This window comes from Phalacrocorax carbo, chromosome 2 (assembly GCF_963921805.1).
Source record: "Phalacrocorax carbo chromosome 2, bPhaCar2.1, whole genome shotgun sequence".
In the NCBI taxonomy this organism is placed as follows: Eukaryota; Metazoa; Chordata; class Aves; order Suliformes; family Phalacrocoracidae; genus Phalacrocorax; species Phalacrocorax carbo.
In genome coordinates, this window is record NC_087514.1 from 141,979,202 (window position 1) to 141,999,628 (window position 20,427).

A 20,427-nucleotide genomic window follows, 5' to 3' on the forward strand; every position below is an offset into this window, starting at 1 on the left:
TTCTCCGTATGGTAAAGTTTCTACCTTTTTTTCAGCTCTTAGCTTAACCTTCTTTTTTTTTGTGCTCTGTTGTCTTATTTTCGACACATCTCTGCAGTGCCTTTCAAAAGCAGAGAGAGAAGAATTGTAATATATTTTCAGATCTTCTTTATGTTGGAAAGAAGAGAGAAATAGAAAGAGTAGAAGAGAAATCCATGAAAGGGAAAAAAAAAATATGCATAACTGGATATTGGGAGGGAAGGTATAATAAACCCAAGACAGTAAAGTCACGTTAAGTACAAAGCAACTGAGTAAATACAGTCACAAATGCTGCTTATAACTTGGGTTTTCCAAATAAACTGTCAAGCATCTTAAATGTAGTTTAAGAGGGAACTGTTCCCTTTATCATGCAGCAATTTTAAACACAGACTTTGCAATCATATTATCTGGTGTTTTCCAGTGAACCTTAAACCAACGTATCTAGTGGACCAAGAGCTCGAAAGTGTAATCATTCACTTGTCTGCTTGCTCGCAGTTAGATGTTGATAGCAGGAAAATTAAAACAACAATTTTTTTTTTTTGCTTTTCTGTTTTGTCTTTAACAAGCAAAGGTGGATGTTGTGGCTTAGAACTGTAAAAGCTACACAGCTTGATTTGCAACCTTTGAACAAAGGTACTGTACAGTTCTGGCCTGAATTTGTTTTTGCCATTTTTGGAAATTATCTTGTTTTGTTACAAGAATGATTTAAGATTGCAAATGCCATAAAAGTTCACCACAGTCCAGACCAACTGTACTGGGAGAAGGTTCGTTCCTTGGAAAGATCTTGTCAGTGTTCAAAATTCTGTGCTTTGCACTTTTCCTCCTTTATTCTTCTGCCATTCATGTGCGTATGGGTGTGTGGGAGGCTGATGGTTTTTCCAAACCAGACCTAATAAAATAGGATTTTTTCTACTCCCCAGATAAGTGGCCAGCCTATTACAAAGATTTTTTTCAAGCATTTTTTAAGTTGAAAGGACCCAAGCCACAATTTAGCTTAGTGACCTTAGTGATTTGATGGAACAACAATGACATTTTGCTTCAAACTTAACTAACAAAGGAAGGCAGAAGACTGCACTTGTTCATGTTATTCCAGTTTTCAGATAAGCAGGACTGTTTTCTGTTTAATCTGACCTCTGAGGCAGAACTCCCGTTGGCTTTGGGCAGAGGACAAGCGCCCATTAATGGAGAGAAGGGCAAACAGTCGGAATAGTACCACTAATTATCAAGTACAAAACAGATGTGAGTTTCCAAGGCAGCATCACCCCATTAAAAGTAAAATACCTTGTTGGTTTCTAGCTCACATTTTCCCTCAAGCCTTTTCTAGCTGATATCTTTGTAAGTGTCTGCAGTTGGGCTGATTGATAGCCGTTAGTCAAATCCAGTAACTGTATCGGTCTGTGGTTGGAGATGAGTGGTAAGTGAGTGCCAGGCCATTCACTTGTGGTTTTCCTTCTAGTTTCCAGCTGTGCCAGACTTTCAGTCAGAGGAATAGATCTGTTGGTAAGGGAAACCGTTGATAAACCATAGAAACCAAAAACTGTCACTACCCATGACAAAAAAACAGAAGGGAACCTTGAGGCAGGGGTAAGAAGACCCGCAGAAACGGTGTTAGCTGACCAAGTTTAATTTGACTGTTAAGTTCAGGTGTGGGGTCATGTCAGGCCAGCCAAAGGACCAGGGCCAGGTAGCTCTGGGCTGGCAGCCGGTGCCACATGCAGCTCAAGCCCAGCTGGAGTTCACAAGAGAGAGCTCCCCTCCTGGGAAGCTTCCCATAGCTTCTTCATGTGCAGGTGGCATGGCACGAGTCTGAAATCCCCCTGAACGTGTCATCCTTAAAAAATACACATTTCTTAGAGGGGCGATATTCCAGCCTGTAACAATCTGAGTGAGCCTTGCCAGAGGTCAGAGGAAAAGACCTTGTGGCTAGGAGAAAGACCACAACATGTCAGTCATGGTGTGGACATTTTTAATTCCTTGTTATTAACATCGTAGTGTTTGTAATGGATGTTTGGAAATGCAGCTGGCAGCAGAAGTGCCTGGGCCCCTCATGCTGAGCAGTGCTCAGCGCAGCTGCCTGTCAGTCAATGTGAAGGTGCAACACCTTTGTGTCTTCTGGGGCATCTCAAAGACAAGTTCATTCCTGGGATAAGCCAGAGCAGACTGAGGGCTGCTTTGATGGTATCCCCAGCTGCAGACGGCTTTCAGCAGTCCCTCCACCAGCCAGCGAACGGGAGAGAAGCAGAGTAGTGTTACCCATGCCCCTGCTTCTCCAGCCTGGAGAGGGATAGCCAGCTGTACGCTGCCCAAAGACTCTCCTTTTGAAAGGGTCTCCTGGCTCTTTCACACAGCTTCCCTCTTCAGGAACTTGGCTGAGAGAGGCTTTGCTTTTTGCCTAGAGTTTGGCCAGGGGAAGCTCTGTGTACTTTTATTTGACTCGTAATAGAACTAAACATTGTTTTTATTTACTTTTCTCTTTCATAAGAAAATGGCTACAAAAAGGTATTTAAACTCCAAGTGGGTGTACGGGATCCATTCCTGGACACTGGTGCACTCCGGTGAGAGGGAAGAAAGACTAGATTTTAACTGTGGCTCATGTTGCAGAGCTCCCAAGTATGGGGTTTTTCCAAATTGAGTGTCTAGTCAGAAATTTTGATCTGGGAAGCTTTGCTGAGTTTTCTGTATGTGATTGTCCAGAAGAGAAATCTAATAATAAGCTACCATTGGTCAGTCGTAAAAACGGTATGTAAGAGTTCAGAAGTATATAGGACAAATCTGCCTTGCATTTGTGTGTTTTCAATAGCTTTGCACTAGCACTTCTTCATATGTAGGTGCTCACCAAAGCTGTTAGATGTTCTTTACTTCTAAAAAAATTAATAAATATGTGTGAGAAAAGTGGAAAGTGCACTTAAAGGAACAGACAACTGCAGGAGTTTAAAAACAGCGGACAGCAGCGCAAAACATGACCGCTTTCTGAAACATCGTACTACTTTGTACCAAGTAAATAATTGGCTGTGAGAGGAGAGCTCAAAATGTCAAAGAGAAAGGGAGAGGAAGTTTGATATTTAGATTTCTGGAAAACCATTTCTCCAAGGGAACCACAGTGCTCAGAGGCAGCTCCCCGCCGCCTTTGTGGAAAAGCTTACCTACGCTGCAGGGTTCAGACCACTGCAGAGAACTTGCCAGCTGGTCTGGGAGTCTGTGCTTTGGCTGTAGTTGCAGATGTCAAAGGCTAAGACAGAGTCCTAATCTGGGGAAGAAGGGAGGTGGCCACAGCCTCTCCTGCATGTGCGTGCTGACTGCCACAGAGCAGCACACATGGTGCCCACAGGTAGCTGGAGCTGCCTTTGCCACCAGTCCTCAGGGTCCTGGTTTTGGCTGTGTTCTGAAAAATAGAGAAGAGGCAGGGCAGGATACCACTCACACTAGTTCCTGTCCCTTCTTCCTTTGAAGCCACAGTTCGCCTTGTGATATGAATACATGTGTTGTTGCCTTGCTTCTGATTTTTGTTTGCGCAATGCCTGTGGCACTTCCATCACATTCGCTTGCGTGCTCTGCCTGACCTGCTGACATGCTGGCCATGTACAAATGAGTCTGTGTGAGACACAGCCACTATGGTACGCTGACTCTGCTAGAGACAGAGCCAGGATTTGACAAGTCGAGGGCTCTTGATGTCAGCAAGTGACATGCCTGGCTGCCCTCTTATGCTGGCAGCATGCTTCATTTTGCAGTCTTTGAGGAAATGGCAGGCTGGCTATGCATGGTCAAACCATATGACTTCTTCCAGAAACTCATGCATAATGTGCTCTGCTTTCCTTTTATAGATGCACTGAATGCATACCGTCCGGAAGCAACTCTGTCAACAAGACAATGTCTGATGCAGTGTTTCTTCTTTTACTTAAATATTCTCCATATTCATAGCTTCAATCCTAACATATCAGGTTTTTCAGTAATAACTGCTTTTGGAATATAGACATTTGTCAAATAAGAATTTCATCCAAGGGCTTACTTCATTTCCACTCATTTATTCTACTGAGCTGGAGTAAATTGGCATGAAGATTCAGTTACTATTGATTTTGACTGAGTCTGAATCAGTTACTTAAAGATAAATGACTCAATCGACTATATCATCTAGAATTTGACCAAGTATAGTGAATTATCAGAGCATTTATTATTAGATTATATCCATGAAACAGGTTTTATTTTTATGTCAGTACAGCATACACACTGTTCTATACAATTGAATAATTTTTTAAGTGCTGTTCGTATCCAAATAATTGGAGTGCAAGCTTTCAGCATCTAAAGAAGTATATGTAGCAAGAGGATTTTCAGTAATGTTCCTATCTGTAGCTGTTAAATTAAGCCTATTTGGCAGTGATGAATCATACTCTGCCGCTGTAAGAATGAAGATACTCAGTTATGCCTAGATCTCATCAGACCATTGGCAATGAAAGTATATGTACAAAGTCAGAACTGTATCCTAGCTGGGTGTCCTACCCACTGAGGCACAGAAGCAGGCTGGCTTGCTTCTCTCCTGCCTTGGAATCAGTTTTCCTTTTCTGAAAAGTAACTGCAAAAGGAGAGGTAGGATGTTGGTCATCTCTTAGATCTTTTAAGAATTTGATGGTGAGGGCACTTTGCCGGAAAGTGAGAGCAGAGTTTGAAGAAGGCCCAGACTTTTTGGTAAACTTTCCATTTTTGGCAAACACTCCAGCCACAACTGTATGAAAAGCAAGGCATAAAATGGCTTACCGTGGAAGGAAGCTTTCAACCAGTTATTCACTTAATCCAGAAGAGGATTCTTGTCTTTTAATTCTGAGCAAATCAGATATTTTTTTCAGAAATGACAGCCTGGATCTTGGGGAACTCCTTGTGGTGGACATGAAGGTAGTGAACAACCTGGTGATGTGGGGACTGAAAAGTTCAAGATGTGGGGTGGCTCAAGGACCTACAGGTGCTCTGTACTTCAGAGACTGAGGAAACATTGATTCTGTAAAGACAGAGTTGTATGCTATTCCCATTAAAATAATGTCAAAAGCCAATAGCGTTGTGCGACGGACAACACAGAAGCAGGGCTATGGCTCAGTAATGGCAAAGCAGAGATAACAGCATAAAAGTTGTCCCAAAATTAATTTGGGAAGCTTTGAAACACACAAGTGGACAGCATAAAGTGTGTTAACGCTGCAGTTGCATAGGGGAGGATGGCATCTGAGCAGTGTCATCACCTGGAAGTTCTTTTTTGTTTTTTCTCTTTAATATAAGAAATTAACTTACTCTTTCTTTTGGTCAGGATTCAAGTGGGAAAAAAAGAAGATGTCATGTGAAATCACTAATAGCTTGAACAGGATAAGTAACCGGAGAGCTCTGAATAAGTGAACTCAGCTTACTACCCACTGTCATGAGCCAGTGAATGTAAATCTTGCAGCTTCTCCAGCCTGAGTACCAGAGTGTATTGTATGGGACGAAGTATCGCTTAGGGCAAAGTTATATCTTAGTTTAATTGGTCTTGAAAACTGTATCAGTTTTCCTTGCATGGTTGCTATACATACTTTCTACCTTAAATGCTTATCACAAGTTTTTCTGCAGGTGTCTATTAATTCACTTTAAGCCAGCACAGCTGCTAAAAATTAAAGTATTTTCTTCACACCATCCTTCTAATCCACTTTCATGTCTTTTGACACTCAGACTCAGCAGCTGGAGAAAAAGTTTGAAGTTGAAATTTCACCTCTGCTCACATAACAGTTTACTGTTTAGTACGGAAATGTTTTCCCTGCTTTCTTGTCTGAAGGGTTGTAATCCCCTTTCAGAGATTTTTTCCTGACCAAGAGTGTTTTATTACAGCTGAATGTGATGAGACATATTAGCTACGGGGTGGGGGGGTAGAAGTTCTTCTGATGTTTCATGTTTATCTGAAAATTTAGAGAGGCTTAGCGCAACAGGTGCTATTAACACCTAATATGGGGGCAAAAGAAGTGATCACAGATCAAAACACGTAGTCAATACCACACAGCAGCAGCACAAGCCCAGCTGCAGGGAAAACCCAAGGATTCCGTCTCGTAGCTTGTAATGTTTCTACAGGGGGAAAAATAATCCCTTTTTCTTGTATTTTATTCTGGGCTGAGAATATTATGTTCTAGATTGTGTAGAACATTTTGAATTCTATGTTTCCCTTCAAATATGGAAATTTTACATCTGTTGGCGCTCTCTTGTCTGAAGTCTCAGAGAGTGCCCATGTGCAGCCTCTGTTACCTCACTATCACTCTGTCACTGTACTACTGCAGATGACAGGAAAGATTCTGTCTTTCAGATTTTTTTCTGATGTTTTTATGTTTGGATATTTGCTTTTCTGCCTTATTCTCCCCAGATCTAGAATTTAAAAATAAAAAAGTTAGACTAGTAATTTAGTCAAAAGGATGTACCATTTTATGTGGGACTTATAATGATGGAATTAAAACATCATTTATAACACTGTCCTTTCTCATTATTTTATGTTATGTATGTAGAGTATAAGCTCTTCTATCTATAGGGTATACTTTAATCTGTGATGCTCCTTGCTTAGCGTTATTGAGAAAGAAAGAAAACCTGGGAACACATACTTGGATGTTAATTTGCTAAGTATCTTTGGGCAGATTTAATGAATCAGTATGGGTAGTATATGTGTTCCTTTTACATTAACTTGCTTCTCCTTTGATATAGAAGAATCAGGGGTAGGTAAGAGTTAGTTTCCTTCAGGCAATAATTATGTGTGCATAGACTTTCAGCTGGTATAAGAATGACAACACCGTTAAACATTTGGTTAAAAAGAGTTTATTCCAACAGCAAGCAACCTAATGGCCCAAATTTTTTTTAGTTTAAAGCTTTACTGGGAAAGCAGTCTGATTGAAAATATATTCAGTTTGTGGAATATGAATTGGATTTTAATTAGAGGGCCTCAGACTTGAAAACCTATTATATATCCCCTTGATTAAAACTAGTTCCAGCATTAGAGGCACTCTCAGAGCAAAGCCCATTTTAAAAGGGATTTTTAGACCAGTAAATATGGTAAATGTCAACTGATGAGCTTTCTCAGCATCATCTTGGCATTGCAAGAAAAGTTGTGAAACTATTAAAAAATTAATTCTGTATCTCTGAAAATTGTGATCTGAATAGATTTCCAAATGAAATTTCATACAGGATAAAAAAGTAGATACTTCATGAGAAGATTGCTTTCATTTCATTTGCGTAATTGATAAAAACTAGAAACAGACTGAAACTCCTGTTGCTTACCTTGAAGGTAGGTCTTTTGCTGTGATACAAATGTTTTAAAACCACTTCTTTAAAATACAGCATTATAGAACACCTTCATACTCTGTCTAAAATGTGGCATTTTGGAGTGCTGTCTGCTAGATTTTTAAGTGAGGAGAAAATTATTAGTTAATTGAAAGAAGTGCTGAAAAACAGCTCTGGCATGCTCGGGAAGGAGGATTTAGATCTTTTCAAGGAAAATATGGGCAAACATATTTCACAGGCACAAATACCTGGAGGTGGGCATCTTCCTGAGCTCTGTGTAGACACACACACGCTGCCTGCGCACAGCATCCTGCGCACTGATTTGCACCATTGCTTATGTAAGTGAACTGCAGAGAAAGGAGCCCTCTTGACTCCTCTCCATCCACATAGGACAGCATTTATCTAATCCATAGTTCAGTTAGTTCCTTCAAACCCTAAAACTGAGTTGCACAAGTAGAGCAAAGAAGCATGGCAGTTTTAGAGAGTGCAAATTTAGGACGGGGACATGAAATAGATTCATGAGAGAGAACAGAATACAGAAGACTAACTACACAATCATGTATCATCAGGATGCTATAAAAATGCAGAAGCCTGCAGTTTAGTTATATAATTAAACTTCAAACTGCTGACTGACAAGATAGATGTAATTTAACTGTGTGTAGTGACGGGTGGGTGTTTAATACACAAACGGTTAAATCATATTGCTGGTAGAACTGTCAGTACAAACAAGAGGAATGCTTCTTTTTCCACTCCAAGCAGAGACCATACATTTTTTTTCCTTTCCCTTTTTCCAAGGTCAGTTGTGTATGTATTTCCAGAACTTATTTCAAATGTTGGACAGTTTTAAAAATGCCACTGTTACATCATGCTCCCTAGGCTGAGATAATGACCCTTAAAGCCATGGTGAAATAAATCTACAAATCTTCTAGAGATGCCAATGTTCACAGATAAGAGAACTGTGACGTGCATGCTGAGGGAATAAGTGAAGGACATTCAACCTATCAAGGCTCTTCCATTTCAAAAAGTAGCATTAAATGATAATGAATGCTGAAGCAGTTCTGCCCAGGAACAGATGAGATCTGCCCACGTTAGAGCATATTCTGGTTGAAGATAATATCTGCACTCACCTTAATTTTGGGGTTTTATATATGTGTGTATCCTTCTGTTGAAGCACTTTTTTTTCTTAGAAGAGGTTGTGAAAACAGATCTCACTTGGCTTGATCCTGGGATCATTGATGTCTGTGATAAAGTTCCCTTTTATATCGGGGGGGGGGTGGGGGGGTGGGGGGTGAGGCCCTTCATTCCCCTCCAAGGCCACCTGGGACCTTGAAACATGATGCTTGCATGAAAGGTGTAAAGCAAATGTTAAGCACCCAGAAAAAGATCCTCCTTTGCCCAGTTCCTAAGGGAGCTTTGAAGATGCTTATATTTTCTCTCATTTATGCTCTTTCTCTTGCTTTTTGCTGTATTTTTGATCAACAACTGAATCTACACAGGAGGCTGGGCCCGTCTTTGGTCGTAAAGCTGTACACAGTGCCTCTGTTTGGTTTCCCTTTTACTAGTGTTTCCCTTTCACTTATGCATGCAAAGGGAACATGCATATCCATCTGCAAATTCCTTGTGATTGGTCCATTTTACAAGTCTGCCTCTTCCCAGGCTGCCAGCGTATATGTTAAAAACCCACAGAATGTCCAGCATCTCCATGTAATACAATAATTTGCAGCAAAGCAGTGCAAACTTTTCATGATGAAAACCCACACCACGAAACATTCATCTGATGAGCGATCTTAACCCCAAAGTGGACTGCCAAAATGATGCCTAATCTTTTTTAGTGTTTTATCTCTCATTATTCATAGTCTTTTCTATTTTACCTTTTAACTCCTCTTGCACACCAGTGGCTTGCAGCTTCCAGCCACATTTCTAGCAGCTTCAGACCTCTATATGAACAGTGTCCTGGAAGCTTGCTGTACCAGCTGGGTCTTTCCCTTGTTGGCTGGTATCTACACACAGCTCAGAAAGCACCTTGCTTTCTCAGTTCAGGCAGAAATCCCGTATGTTTCTTAGGAAATAGACTGTATGTGCATTTGGGGGTCAGAATATTATCTTTAGTTTTAGAATTAATTTACTTCATTTTAAGTACTAATGGGGAGCAAATTCAACACACTACAGCACTGGAAGTTTGCAGTAGGTTTTTATAAACTACCTGTTTTTCTTTATCTGCTTCCGTCTACTGGGTAACATAAGAAACTCCAGAGAAAATAATAATTATTGGAATCCCTTTGATGCATTAGATCTGATTCTAATAATAGATTAATACTGACACAGCCACAGTGATCTTAGAGATAGTATTAGTTATTGTGGTACTATCCTACTTGAAGAATCACAGATTTTGAGTAAAACAGTTGGGCTGTTAAAGACTAAAATGAGAAACTCAAGATGGCTGATCTGTTTTCTGTCAGATTTGAGCTGAAGAGTATTTCCTCAGTCATAATGTTTATCTATGTCATCTTTCTTCTTATATGTAGAAGAGAAGATAAGTTTCTTTAAAGTTTTGAGCAATTTGCGATCAAATATAATAAGCTCTACATGAAGTAACTTCTTCCTATGCTGTGTCTGGCACCCACCCACACAAAGATATTATTAAAGGGAAAGGAGAGGGAGAAGTACAAAGAATGTTACGTTTAAAATGAGAACTCTGAATTGCACAACAGCTGAGGCAAGTCACTTGTGACTGGAAGTGGGTAACTGTCCAAAGCGTGCAATGTTGTCAGCTGTGGCCTGTTTTCAGATTAAGGTTTTATACTGTACCATATCCATTTTACCTATCAGAATGGCCAATGGTCTTCATCCTTAAGCAGTGATACATGTTTTTTCCTTTTATCTTGCCTTAGTTTCTCTTTTCATGCCTGCAGTACAGAATTGTCCCAGGGATCTGTCAAAGAGAAGCAGTGGTGGGAACGAGGGTGAGGAATCAGCTCAGAAATAATCCCTCTGAATAAAGGTTTCCACAGGACAGTCCAGATCATGTTATTTCTAGTCATCTCATAATTCTAGTTTTAGGTCTTATTTGTTTTTAATTCTGAAAATGAAAATATTTTATTCATAACAAGTAACTAAGAATCTGACAAAATTATTTGCCAGCTATTCACATTTTCTAATATGAAAAGAAAAAAAAACATCATTTAAATATATCTCTGAGTCACAGACTATGTAGCTTGGCAGGTTTCCCGTGGCACGATGCAGGATTCCTTGGCAAATGTTTCTTGGCTTTAGCTTTTTTTAGTTTCTTCACCATCACCTTGTTGCTCATATACACACAGACATACAATGTCCTAGATGTAACTACTACAACCTTACCAAATTCTCAGATTCCTTGTACCACTTCTGTAGACTGCTGCTATATTCTTTCCCTTTACATTTTTCTTTCCACTATGTCAAATTATCATGGACTTCATCTTTCAACACCGACCCCATGATGTCTAATGCCTTCAAAGCAGCAGCTACCTGTTCTGAAACCACTGCTTTTCTTCCCAGCACTTCTCCTTGCCATCTCTTCAACCAGACTGCCTAAGCCCTACTTGCCCAAAAAACAAGTTGTACCTTTCCCACCCATGATGCTCTTTTTATTTTAGGGAGTTCTTGTATGACTTCACTGAGTACATGTGGATTGCCAATATACAGACTGTTCACTGAGAATATTGGACATATATTCAAGGCAGTAATCAAGAGATTATCCTTATTGTTTTTATGTGATAACAACGAAGGGAATGGGATTCCCATCTGCTGTTGTCACCATGCTGAGCAAATGGCCTCGCAGAAAGAATCCAGATAGTTATTTTGGAAGTTGTTTCTCACATATCTGGAAAGATACAAGGCTTGTCTAGTCTTGGAGACGCTTGTATTGGAAAGTCCAGAATTGTCATGATAGATCTGTAATATATTTCTGGACTTTTTTTTTCAGTATTGTTTTTCTTCACATGACCTTTCTTCCACGTATCCATTTTACCTGTAGTTTAATAACTCAGTGACAGAAATTGAAAGATAGTTTCTAATCAGAGTGTCACTAATTGGTTCAAACTGTCAGCCACTATCAGACCTGCAGAAATCGTTTCCTCAATGCATGTGGTTTTATGAGACTATTTTTTTCCTTGTGTCTGCACTGCAGTATAGACTAGAGGAGTGCTTATCAATACCTTTAATTCCATTCTTTCTGAAAATCCTAACTTTTCTTATGAAAAGTTGCAGACCCTCTTTCCTTTGTAGACCAAAGGCTGAAAGTGAAGTCTAGAAGTAACGTGGTTGGTTTACAGTTAAACCTCATTTATCTCTTGGGTGTCATTGCATTGTCAATGTACACAATATTTTTAGAATTGCTTTGGCATATCCAAGGAGTTGCACCAGGGAAATTTTTTTCATGGAGACTTGCTTAGGAAAGGTATATATCTCAATTTTTACTGAGTAGCACAGACATGAAACGCAGCATCTATAAAATAAAGTACTCAACCTTTCAGACACCAATATCCAGTTCAGATAGATAGAATATTCAGTGAAGGTGAAACTCAGCGTGAAACAACATCATGAGCTGAGTATATTCCTTTGGACAAGAGAAGAAAGCCTAAAGTTGCTGAATGGTGAAATCTAATTTGTTCAGCTACATATAAGCATGAGAGCCTTTCAGCCAGAAGATTAGTGGTGCAAGTCCTTTTAAACTATAAGCAGATGGTAACTTTTTCAGGATTTGTGAGGTTTTACATTGCAACATTATATTGTGATCTGTATTTTTATTTCTGTATTATCACAGAACCTTAGAACAGGTGAGGTTGGAAGGGACCTCTGGAGATCGTCTGGTCCAACCCCACCCCCCCTCAAGCAGGACCACCTAGAACTGGTTGCCCAAGACCATGTGCAGATGGCTTTTGAATATCTCCAAAGCGGGAGGCTCCACAACCTCTTTGGGTGACCTGTGCTTGTGCTCGGTCACCCTCACAGTAAAAAATGTTTCCTTACATTCAAAGGGAACTTCCTGTGCTTCTGTTTGTGCCCGTTGCCTCTTGTCCTGTCACTGGGCACCACTGAAAAGAGCCTGGCACCATCTTCTTTGCACCCTCCATTCATGTGTTTATATGTATTAAAAAGATCCCCCCTGAGCCTTCTCTTTGGGACTGTTTAGCCTAGAGAAGACTCTAGGCTAAACAGTCCCAGCTCTCCCAGCCTTTCCTCATATGTCAGATGCTCCAGTCCCTTAATCACCTCTGTGGCCCTTTCCTGGTGTCTCTCCAGTATGTCCATGTCACTTTTGTACTGAGGAACTCAGAATTGGACCCAGCGCTCCAGGTGTGGCCTCATCAGTGCTAAGAAGAGGGAAGGATCACCTCCCTCAACCCGCTGGTAATGCTGTTCCGCATGCAGCCCAGAAGTTATATGCATGTTTGTGTTGGACTGCCATATAAAAAGGTAGATAGATTTATCCTGTAAAAATAGTCACAATGCAGACTCATAGCTAATATTCATTTAACTGTGCAGCTGCACATTTTGTACCTCAGGAACTAAGGTACATGCTTATTAACTCAGGAGGAGTTTATTTTAGCAGCACAGGGTAGTAACACGGTGCCTCCAACTCATCTTCATATCTGTAGGCTAAGGGCATTCTGGTCCTACATTAGACATGAAAGGGGTTTTCTTCCATTCGGTGGACACCATTCCAGAGACAGTAGATAATGGTCAAGCTCCAAGGCCTGGAGAAGGAGTGGTCAAACACGATGGACACTTGCAGATTCCCTGTAACATTTTCCTCCTCCCGTTTCCCTAAAAAATCAAAGAAGCGGCAACCAACAAAAATAGGAAATTATGGGGACACAGCAACATCTGAGATTTCTTGAGTAAATCTCAGGTCCCACCTTCTTCCCTACTCAAGTACGTGTTTTGTAACAGCAATGGTGTTGGAGCCCTCAGAGCATGGATTTTTGTAGGAAGCAAAGTCAGGGAATGTTGAGAGGATCAAGGAACTACACAAAAGGCAAGTGGGTCTGCATGGAGAGCCCTTTCCATCATTGCACTATCCATCTTTCCTGAGACACATGTACACACAGATTTTAGGAGTTGAAGTCAGAGGACAGATTCACATCTTCTACCACAGGAGATTAATCCAGCTCCATGCCTTTCTCAAGGAAAAAAAGGAATTCTACAAAATCAGACTCTCAGAGTTTAACCAGTCTTACACAGATTATCATCACAAAGAGAACACATCCCCAGTTAAGCACTTCTGGATTGAGCTTGCATAAATAAACCTCAGGGAGTGAGTGGGTGAGTGAGTCAAGCGAAAGATACCAAGAACAAAGGTGAAATTTTGCATTTCTGTGGCTGCTGAGTATGCTCTCAGTTCAGTCATACTGTGGAAGCTGATGTCCACCTTTAAGAATAGAATTTTTTTTAAAATGGCTTGAAGTGAAGGTTTTCTCGTACTGGACTTGCAGTGCTGGCAAGTATTTACCAAAGATTAACTAGTGCCAAAATGTGTGATCTTCATACGGCTGCTGATTAAGTGGATCTACTTCCCCAATCATCCGTCCAATATTCCAATTGAACCTCCAGCCAAAATTCATGAGGCAAATTTCATTACATTAGTGGTGCCTAACCTGGAGTTGGCATTCTGTTGTAGTCATGATGGTGGGATGGATAGGAGGCTGAAAGATTAATTAATAACACTTCATTATGATGAAATATCAAAGTATGTTGGAAGGTCACCTTGTGTTGTATAATTATATATTCAAAAGAATTTAAATTCTTGCTTCAGCCCTTAGTGAATCTGAGGCAGCAGCAACGATGGGAAAAACCTGCCTTAAAAATCCCAAGAATCATACTTGTTTTGGCATGACACTGCCTAAGGTGATTTGCAGACAAGGCTGACTTTGCCAAGCTTTCACATTAACACAAGGTTCAGCATACATTTTAAAACATTAAATCAGCTTTCCATTTGCATGGATAGCATCATTTGATTGTGTAGATTTTGTTAGTTTAAAAGGCCCCAATATTCTAATGCTGGAGCCAAAACTAAATACTCAAAGTAGCCTTATGTTAATAATTTTAAGTAGTCATTCAAAAAACATGTCTAAGATTGTCATATTGTCTCACTTTGGAAGATATGGACTGTGTCTGCTGCCACAAACAATACTAGGATTGTAGCTACTGACCATTTTGAAAATCAGGCTCAAAACTTACAGCAGAAGTAGATGCTCCTGTCTGAATGAAGTTAAGATTTATTTGTTTGTAGAAGCCAGTATTGCTGGATGCCTTAAAGCCTAAAAAAATACAGAAACCTCTAAGTATGAGTTGAAACGGTCTTGCCAAAGAGGATGCAGTTAGTAAATATCATGGATATCTAGGAAGCAGTGCATCCCGTTATTTATGATTTATTCGGAATCAAAATAAATAAAGCCCTCTATGGACAAGTAACAGACTACTGCATTTACCCCATCAGTGTCAATCTGATGTTGTAGGGTTTCAAATCAGACTTGACGAAATTGTTCTCTCAATTTCCCTGTGCAAAGGAGTTTGCAATGTAAGTGGATACGACATGACTTGAATGGCAGCGAACATGAAAGAGACAAAATGCATGTTTAGTTCATCAAAGATGGTCAGCATGTCTTCCAGTTATTGCTCTGCTCTTTTTCTGGGTAGCACAGATTTCTGCAGAGATTATTAAGTCTAACTGAGAAATGTCACAGTGCTCTGCGTCTACTTACTGTATTTGGTGTGGACCCACAAGGTAGGCAGTGACATGGAGCTATTGTCTATGTGAGAGTGTGAATGCGAATGCGAATGCGAATGCGAATGCGAATGTGAATGTGAATGTGAATGCTTCAGGATGTGAAGCGCCATTTTTCAGAATTAACTCATGGTTAGCAAAAGGAGATCCAGATCCTACACCTCCTCCTGCGTATGGGCAATGAGAGAGGAAGGGCCATAGCTGAGTACTCCTTGTTCTCCCAGTGTAGATGGGAGAGGTCTTTGCCTATGAAGAGCAACGGTGAAATTATGTCTTTGGCTATCACTGCTGTTAAGGACCTGTATCAGACAGAAGAAAAGGAGTATGCAGAGAGAGACAGGAGAACTGATGTTTCTCCAAAGGCTGCCAATGAAAACATGGGAATATGCATTGTTTGTCAAGTCACAGGTCTCAGTTGATCAGTTTTGAGAACTAACCGTAAGTTTAAAGCATGCACTGTACTCCGAGAGCTGTGCTCCAGAAGAGGTGTGGCCCGGCTATCAGTCAACCCAAGATAATATCTCAGTTTGCAGTGTGTCGGAATTGTGTTTCTTGGAGTAATCTACCATTTGTTGAACCAAAATGGTACACAACATCTGGGGCCTGATCTTCACAGATGCCCTCATTCTTGGCCGGATCCTTAATCATCCATCAGTAATCTGTTGAAATGTCTTGGGAGTTTGAACATAAAATCACACTGTTTATCACACCTGACTGAATTCAACACAAAGATGGCAATATAGCCACACAGTCTTACAAATCTGAATTTCATAGGCACTAGTATTTTATAAATGATGAGTGAAAATATTTGAAATTGCACTTTGGAAAGAAAAAGTGTGTACCACTCTCTGAAAGTATTTTTAGTTGTCGTTTTTTTCTGAAAGCCTTTTAGACATTCAGCCTATTAATTTGTTTCTTTCCTGAACATTTATTTATTTACGCAGCAGAAGTATTCCTCTCCTTCAAGGTAAATTCTGTACTGTTTCACAACCCATTCTTTACAGACCTTCATAAATCCATTGTCATTTATTTGACCCCTTAAACCTAGGAACACATTTCCAATATACAGTATGCAAGAAATTTAATTTTGAATTTATATCCATAATAATTAATCTCTAGTTTTAGTATGTTTTAATTGATTTCATGACATTCACTCTGTTATTGTCTCTCTAAACAGCTATTTAAGTATGTTCTTTATAATGAAAGCTATTTTGTTAATGATATAATTCATAGGATAGTATCAGCTGAGAGAGAGGAAGTTATTTCATGTTAAAGGATGCAATTAAATTTTCAAAAGTAGCATATTCAAAAATATGTGTCATCTGTCCCCCTTTCTATCAGTTCTAGCAGAAACTTGAAAGGTACACTCACAGACTGGATAAAACATGGAGGCAGAAGAAGTGAGGTCTCAAAAAAATAACATTTTCACCTTACGTTGGCAGCTGTCAATGACAAATGTAAATTCACATTAATTAAAGCAAGTCACATCCTAAAAATATTTCTTTATTCTTTCAGACCACTCTTCCGTGGAAATTCAGATGTTGATCAGCTAGGAAAAATCTTTGAGTAAGTAATAACTAGTTGCATTATGTCAATATCTGTTTAATATTGAAAAACTGTGAGTTTTTTTGCCATGTTTTTATGCAATAATGTGACTAGAACAAAGTATTCCTAGAACATATTTCCTATTGCTACCGTATGCAACATAATATTTCCGTGTATTCTGTGTCAGAGTGGGAGGAGGAAGCAACATGGAACATAGTTCTGCAGAACTAACAGCCATCACCAGGAAGTTATGAGAGACTTCTGTTTCAGGCTTCTTAAATCTCTTAAACATATTGTGCATGTACCACTCATGCATATTCCTGAACAGTTAGATCCAAGAGTTTCTCTTCACATAAACAGACACAGGGGTTTTATTTTTCAGTAATTTCTTTGTGTATTTCAGAAAACGTTAGAATACTTTAAAATTGTTATGAAACTGAAATCCCTAAGATGATTACCAATGGCTTCTTTGCAGAAAAGGCTTCTGTACCTAAGAGAATATTTTAGTTTTTAAAATATATGTGTAGCCTGTTAAAATGATTAACAGTCCATATTTTGGTCAGGAAGGTAACTGTGAGAACAGAAGGAATATCAGCATTTTAACATGTGCTTTGTGAGAGATGAACTAATTGGCTTTATTTTAAAACCATTTTACAAAATATATAAGAATCATGGAAATTTAAGATCTGATGTACGTATGATAGGGAATCAAAGCCACATAGGGCCAGTCCCAGCTGGAGAGAATGAATGCCCATTTGCCTATGCACCTCTGGCTTCCCTTTTTGTTTGGAGGGGCTGCAGAGATCCAGGGATCTCAATGAAATCAGAGATAGGTAGCAGAGAGAGAGAGAGAGGGGGCTGAAATATTATGCTTTTGAAGATATTCCTAAGAGATAGTAAAATTTCTAAGGAGAAGAGCTTAAAAAGAACTATTAATGAAGTTCTCTGTTTTTCCAGTTCTCAAATCATAACAGATCTGTTTCTAAGCATTTTCATTATTTAATATGAAGTTCCTAATTTGCAGGTCTTGATTTCACACAGTTGACTTCCCCTTCCTGCATACCATACCAGTGTATGTGACTCACTTGCGTGGTTAATTTGTCATGCGCTGAATAGCTCTTCCTGCCCAATCCAGAAAAATCAGTCCTGAAAGTTTACTTTTAATTCTTCTGCCAAAGCTACTCCTTTAGTCCTACAATATTCTGCTTATTAAATGAAGACAGTTTTGATACATGCAACATATTTTATAATTTAAAAAGACATAGCTGTGACTTTGTAAATTATTTTGATTAACTGGCCTAGGATTAATCCCATAGCTGCTAACCGCAGCCTCCAATGGGGATCTTTCCATCCCTAGGGGCTGAGATTACCTGTGCAGAAAAGAATTCATCAAGAAGAGAAAATGCCATGCTAATATTAGAAGAAATTCCTTATTGCACATCTACTTAAAGAGAAAGTTTGTTTTTGCCTCTTTAGTGCAGTTCTCCTTAAATAGTGCAAAATTTTTTCTTGGGTTGGGGGGGGTGGGGTGGTTATGCTAAATAGTGTTTATTTTGTGTTTTCACAGCTGGAGAACCCCCTACAGTTAGGCATAGCTCTTCTTGTAGGAGGATTGTTTCTTTCTACAGTAGTGACTCATTCTGCAGACTAATTTGGACAGAAAGTAGTTTCAGGATTTTTGTGCAATCTGGACTGATGCATTCCTTCAGATAATTGGGCTGTGGTCTTCCTTTGCGTTACCTGTGCATTCTGATTTGCTTCATGTAAAATTCCACCGTGTTTGAGAGTAAATGCCTCAGAGGTGGCCCAAAACAATTTCCAACTTTTCCAGGACACCATCAGCGTGTGGGATATCCTCATAGATTTCAGGCTCAATGCTGCAATGGTTTGAGCAGACTTGTCTCCCATTGTGATCAATGGGAGTGGAAAGTACTCAGCATTTCTCAAGACCAGGCCTGAACCTTCGGCAGGAGGTGAAACTCATCCAAGATACTCCCAAACTTAGTCACTGAAATGGTAGTGCTACCAGACCAGAGAGAGGGCATCTGCTGAGGCGCTCATTATCAAGAGTTGAGTCCTTCATAAGTGTGTAACTAAAAATGTCTCTCCTTTCCACTCTCAGTCTTGTCCACCCTACCTGTCTGACAGGCCGTCTCCTTTTTTCTTTTTGTTAGCTTTGCCTGTGCTTGTGCTTATTCTGCCCTGTTCATGCTCTCTCATGCAAACGTTAAAAAAACCTGGGACTAGCCAAACACATTTGAATGGCAGGTTAAACTCCATTGTTATTTAAAATATTTAACTCCCCCATCTTCCTACGGTGCTATTTGTATTATAGTTAATACGGGTTCAGATCCTCTAACAGCTAATCGCATGGCTTTAACCACCCCGTACCCCCACTGTACTAGTGATGATAAAAGTAAAATTCAATTTTTCATGCAAATTTAACTTATCATTTCCCAAGAGCTGTGATATCTCCAGACATAGTAAAATTAAATTGTCCTGAGATTTTAATCGCTTTGTCCTTCTGCCGTGCTGTTGCTTTGAGGACACATTAATTTTCAGAAGTATTTTAGGTAAGAAAAATTACAATCTAAAATCCATGTAGGTAGATGCGGAGTAATTCCACTAAATTCACGAGGTAACCTATGATTTACATCAAAGTGTTTGGCCCATGGCCTCACCCGGTCTTATTACCAACCTCAGTAAGAAGGAAGGTCAATGCTGCTCCCTAGTGACGCTTTTTCATGTTCCTTCTTGCCTTACCCTGTCAGCATTTCCATTAAAAATCTCGATTTTACAGGCTGTAAAAAATTATTTTCCCTGACTCCTGACAAGTACTGTATGGTCTTTTCCAGAATTTCCATCAGAAACTGGCATTTCAACCCCACAAATATTAGCATCAGACTAAAAATGTATGAGATATGATCCATCGTTGCAGGTTTACCTACCATTTATTTGGGCTTTAAACCTTAGCATGATTATTTAATATGTATAAATATCTTCTAGGATTTAAAGAATAAAAAAATAAATTAAAGAAATAAATTAAAATATTCTATTAAAGGGTAAAGAAAAACTAAAATACAGTTGAAAGTAAAACCATAAAGACACTCAAGGCCTATGCCACTTCTGAACTGAGACTTTAAAACCTGTATTGTGAAGCAAATTAATTGTTTAAATTTGGGCAACAATTACTGCACATAGCTTTGAAGCATTATGAAACATCCCTTTTATTGCCTTACCCTCATCTTGACCCACACTCTTCTCTTAGTCCCTATTCTTGTGAATAAAGATCCTTGCATGCAATTCCCCTTTGAAACTTACTGCTTTTAATCATTCTGGAGTGACATATCTTGCACCATCCAGTCAAGAGCTGAGCAACTTTCTTCAAAGCACTCAGCCCTTTTTCAACAAAAAGGCTAAGAAAACTGAGACCTAGGCCAGAGAATTGCACCGGCCACAGAATGATTTCTACTAAGCACACTGAGGACCTACACTCATCAGCCTCTATTCACAGAGATCAGTGCACTACTCTACGATTAATCTCATTTAAACAAAAAGACTTACAAAGTAAACTGCCACTCAGTATAATCAATATAAAGGGGAGACTACATAAATGTTCAGACATAATGTTATGTTTTTAATTTCACAGTGTAATTGGGCTCCCAGAAGAAGAGGACTGGCCTAATGACGTTGCCCTTCCAAGAAATGCTTTTGCTTCCAGACCCGCACAACCTATTGAAAAATTTGTACCAGATATTGATGAACTGGGCAAAGACTTGCTTCTTGTGAGTTTCTATTTGTTGTTCGCCAAGCCATGTGACTGATAGTTCCCA

The 20,427-nt window shown here is 39.5% G+C and overlaps 1 protein-coding gene across 3 annotated transcripts in view; it reads left to right on the top strand.

Moving 5' to 3' along the window:
• CDK6 (cyclin dependent kinase 6) overlaps window positions 1–20,427 on the top strand; it is a 141,125-nt gene that overhangs the window by 108,545 nt on the left and 12,153 nt on the right. For all 3 annotated transcript variants that reach the window (XM_064444616.1, XM_064444617.1, XM_064444618.1), the window contains exons 6-7: window positions 16,565–16,615; window positions 20,244–20,379. In XM_064444616.1, coding sequence (XP_064300686.1) covers window positions 16,565–16,615; window positions 20,244–20,379 — 187 coding nt within the window. The remainder of the gene's footprint in view (window positions 1–16,564; window positions 16,616–20,243; window positions 20,380–20,427) is intronic.